We start from the raw sequence: 1,809 nt of genomic DNA on the forward strand, positions 1-1,809 counted from the left end.
GGCTAAGGATAGACAGAGAAAGGAAACTAGGAGACCCTTAGAGCCTCCGTGACAACACCCATGGCAAACCACAGTAGTTTTAGCCTGGGGCAGAACCACCAGAGCAGGGAAACACTGGTCAGGGTCCAAATATGTTGTGAGCATAGAATCAAGGTGTTGCTGATTAGTCAGTTAAAATGTCAAAGTCAGAAGGAGTCAAGAAGAGCCAATGATTTCCCCTAAACTGGGGTAACACCATTTCCTGCAGTGGAGAAGTCTGAGAGAAAAGCAGGCTGAAGAAGGATTGTTAGAAGTCAGTTTTTCTTGAAATGCACACTAGATCTCCTGTAAGACATGTTAAGTAGTGAGTCTGGAATCAAGGGAAATAAAATGATCAGGTGTTAAAATATAAAAATGATAAACAAAACTCCAGTTTATATAATTTTATTTCATTTAGCATATTTTCTATTTATTCAGCACAACGAAACAAGCTGAAATCTCATTTTCTCTCCTTTTAAGTGAGCCATGGAGAGAAGCAATTATACAGTGACTGAGTTCATCCTGGTGGGCTTCACAACAGACACAGTGATGCAACTGGTCCTGTTTGTGGTATTTCTTGGTGTGTACTCTCTGACTGTGGTTGCAAATTCCACCCTCATGGTGTTGATCTGTAATGACTCCCGGCTGCACACACCCATGTATTTCTTCATTGGAAATCTGTCTTTTCTGGATCTCTGGTATTCCTCTGTCTACACCCCAAAGATCCTGGTGACCTGCATCTCTGAAGACAAAAGCATCTCCTTTGCTGGCTGTGTATGTCAGTTCTTCTTCTCTGCTGGACTGGCATACAGTGAGTGTTACCTGTTGGCTGCCATGGCTTATGACCGCTACATGGCCATCTCAAAGCCACTGCTCTATTCTCAGGCTATGTCTATAAAGCTATGTGCATTTTTGGTAACATCCTCCTACCTTGGTGGCTTTATTAACTCTTCCATCCTCACCAAGAGAACTTTTGCCTTGAACTTCTGTAGTGGCAATGTCATTGATGACTTTTTCTGTGATTTGCTTCCCTTGGTGAAGTTGGCTTGTGGCAGGAAAGATGGCTATCAGACTGTGCTGTACATCATCCTGGCCTCCAATGTCATCACCCCCACGGTGCTGATCCTGGCCTCCTACCTGTTCATCATTGCCACCATCTTGAGGATCCGTTCCACCCAGGGCCGCCTCAAAGCCTTCTCCACGTGTTCCTCCCACCTGGTCTCTGTCACCTTGTACTATGGCTCCATTCTCTACATCTACGCTCGTCCCCGATCTAGCTATTCTTTGGACACGGATAAAATAGTTTCTACCTTTTACACTGTGGTGTTCCCCATGTTGAATCCCATGATCTATAGCCTGAGGAATAAGGATGTGAAAGAGGCTCTGAATAAACTCATTAAATAAATCTAGGTTCTCTCCTTCTACAGAGATGCAGAGACAATTTTTGACCAGCTTATTTTATTTCAAGAAGAGCTACCATTGCATCCCATCATGATTAAGAATTCTTTCAATGAAAGTTAAAGAATTTACAATCTTGATACAAGACAGTTTAAGGACATAAGAGAAGATTAAAGCAATTTAGGGGATAGAATTTAAATATAAAATTTAAGAATTTGTATTGAATTTCATGTTACTCTTTTTTAAAACAAATAACACTGAAAACCAAAAAGTCTTCTCCAGCTCCATAATGTGACACAACAGCCCACTCCCCTTGCATGAGAATATTTATGGCTGATTGACATATACAGAATAGTATCTATATTGTTTTTTCCTAAAAAAAAAAGGTAGGAA

At 41.2% G+C, this 1,809-nt stretch overlaps 1 protein-coding gene across 1 annotated transcript; it reads left to right on the forward strand.

Annotated features, from left to right (window-relative positions):
• Window positions 1-504: 504 nt before the first annotated feature.
• Window positions 505-1,422, forward strand: LOC123785297 (olfactory receptor 9G1-like). Its single transcript, XM_045787026.2, has one exon. The coding sequence runs from the start codon at window positions 505-507 to the stop codon at window positions 1,420-1,422; it is 918 nt and encodes a 305-aa protein (XP_045642982.1).
• The last annotated feature ends 387 nt before the right edge of the window (window positions 1,423-1,809 follow it).

Source organism: Ursus americanus, chromosome 24 (genome assembly GCF_024610735.1).
Source record: "Ursus americanus isolate L20-20 chromosome 24, mUrsAme1.1.p, whole genome shotgun sequence".
Lineage (NCBI taxonomy): Eukaryota > Metazoa > Chordata > Mammalia > Carnivora > Ursidae > Ursus > Ursus americanus.

Bases quoted from the DNA above. Each gene is read 5' to 3' on its own strand.
- LOC123785297 (XM_045787026.2), top strand. From the start codon at position 505: ATGGAGAGAAGCAATTATACAGTGACTGAGTTCATCCTGGTGGGCTTC.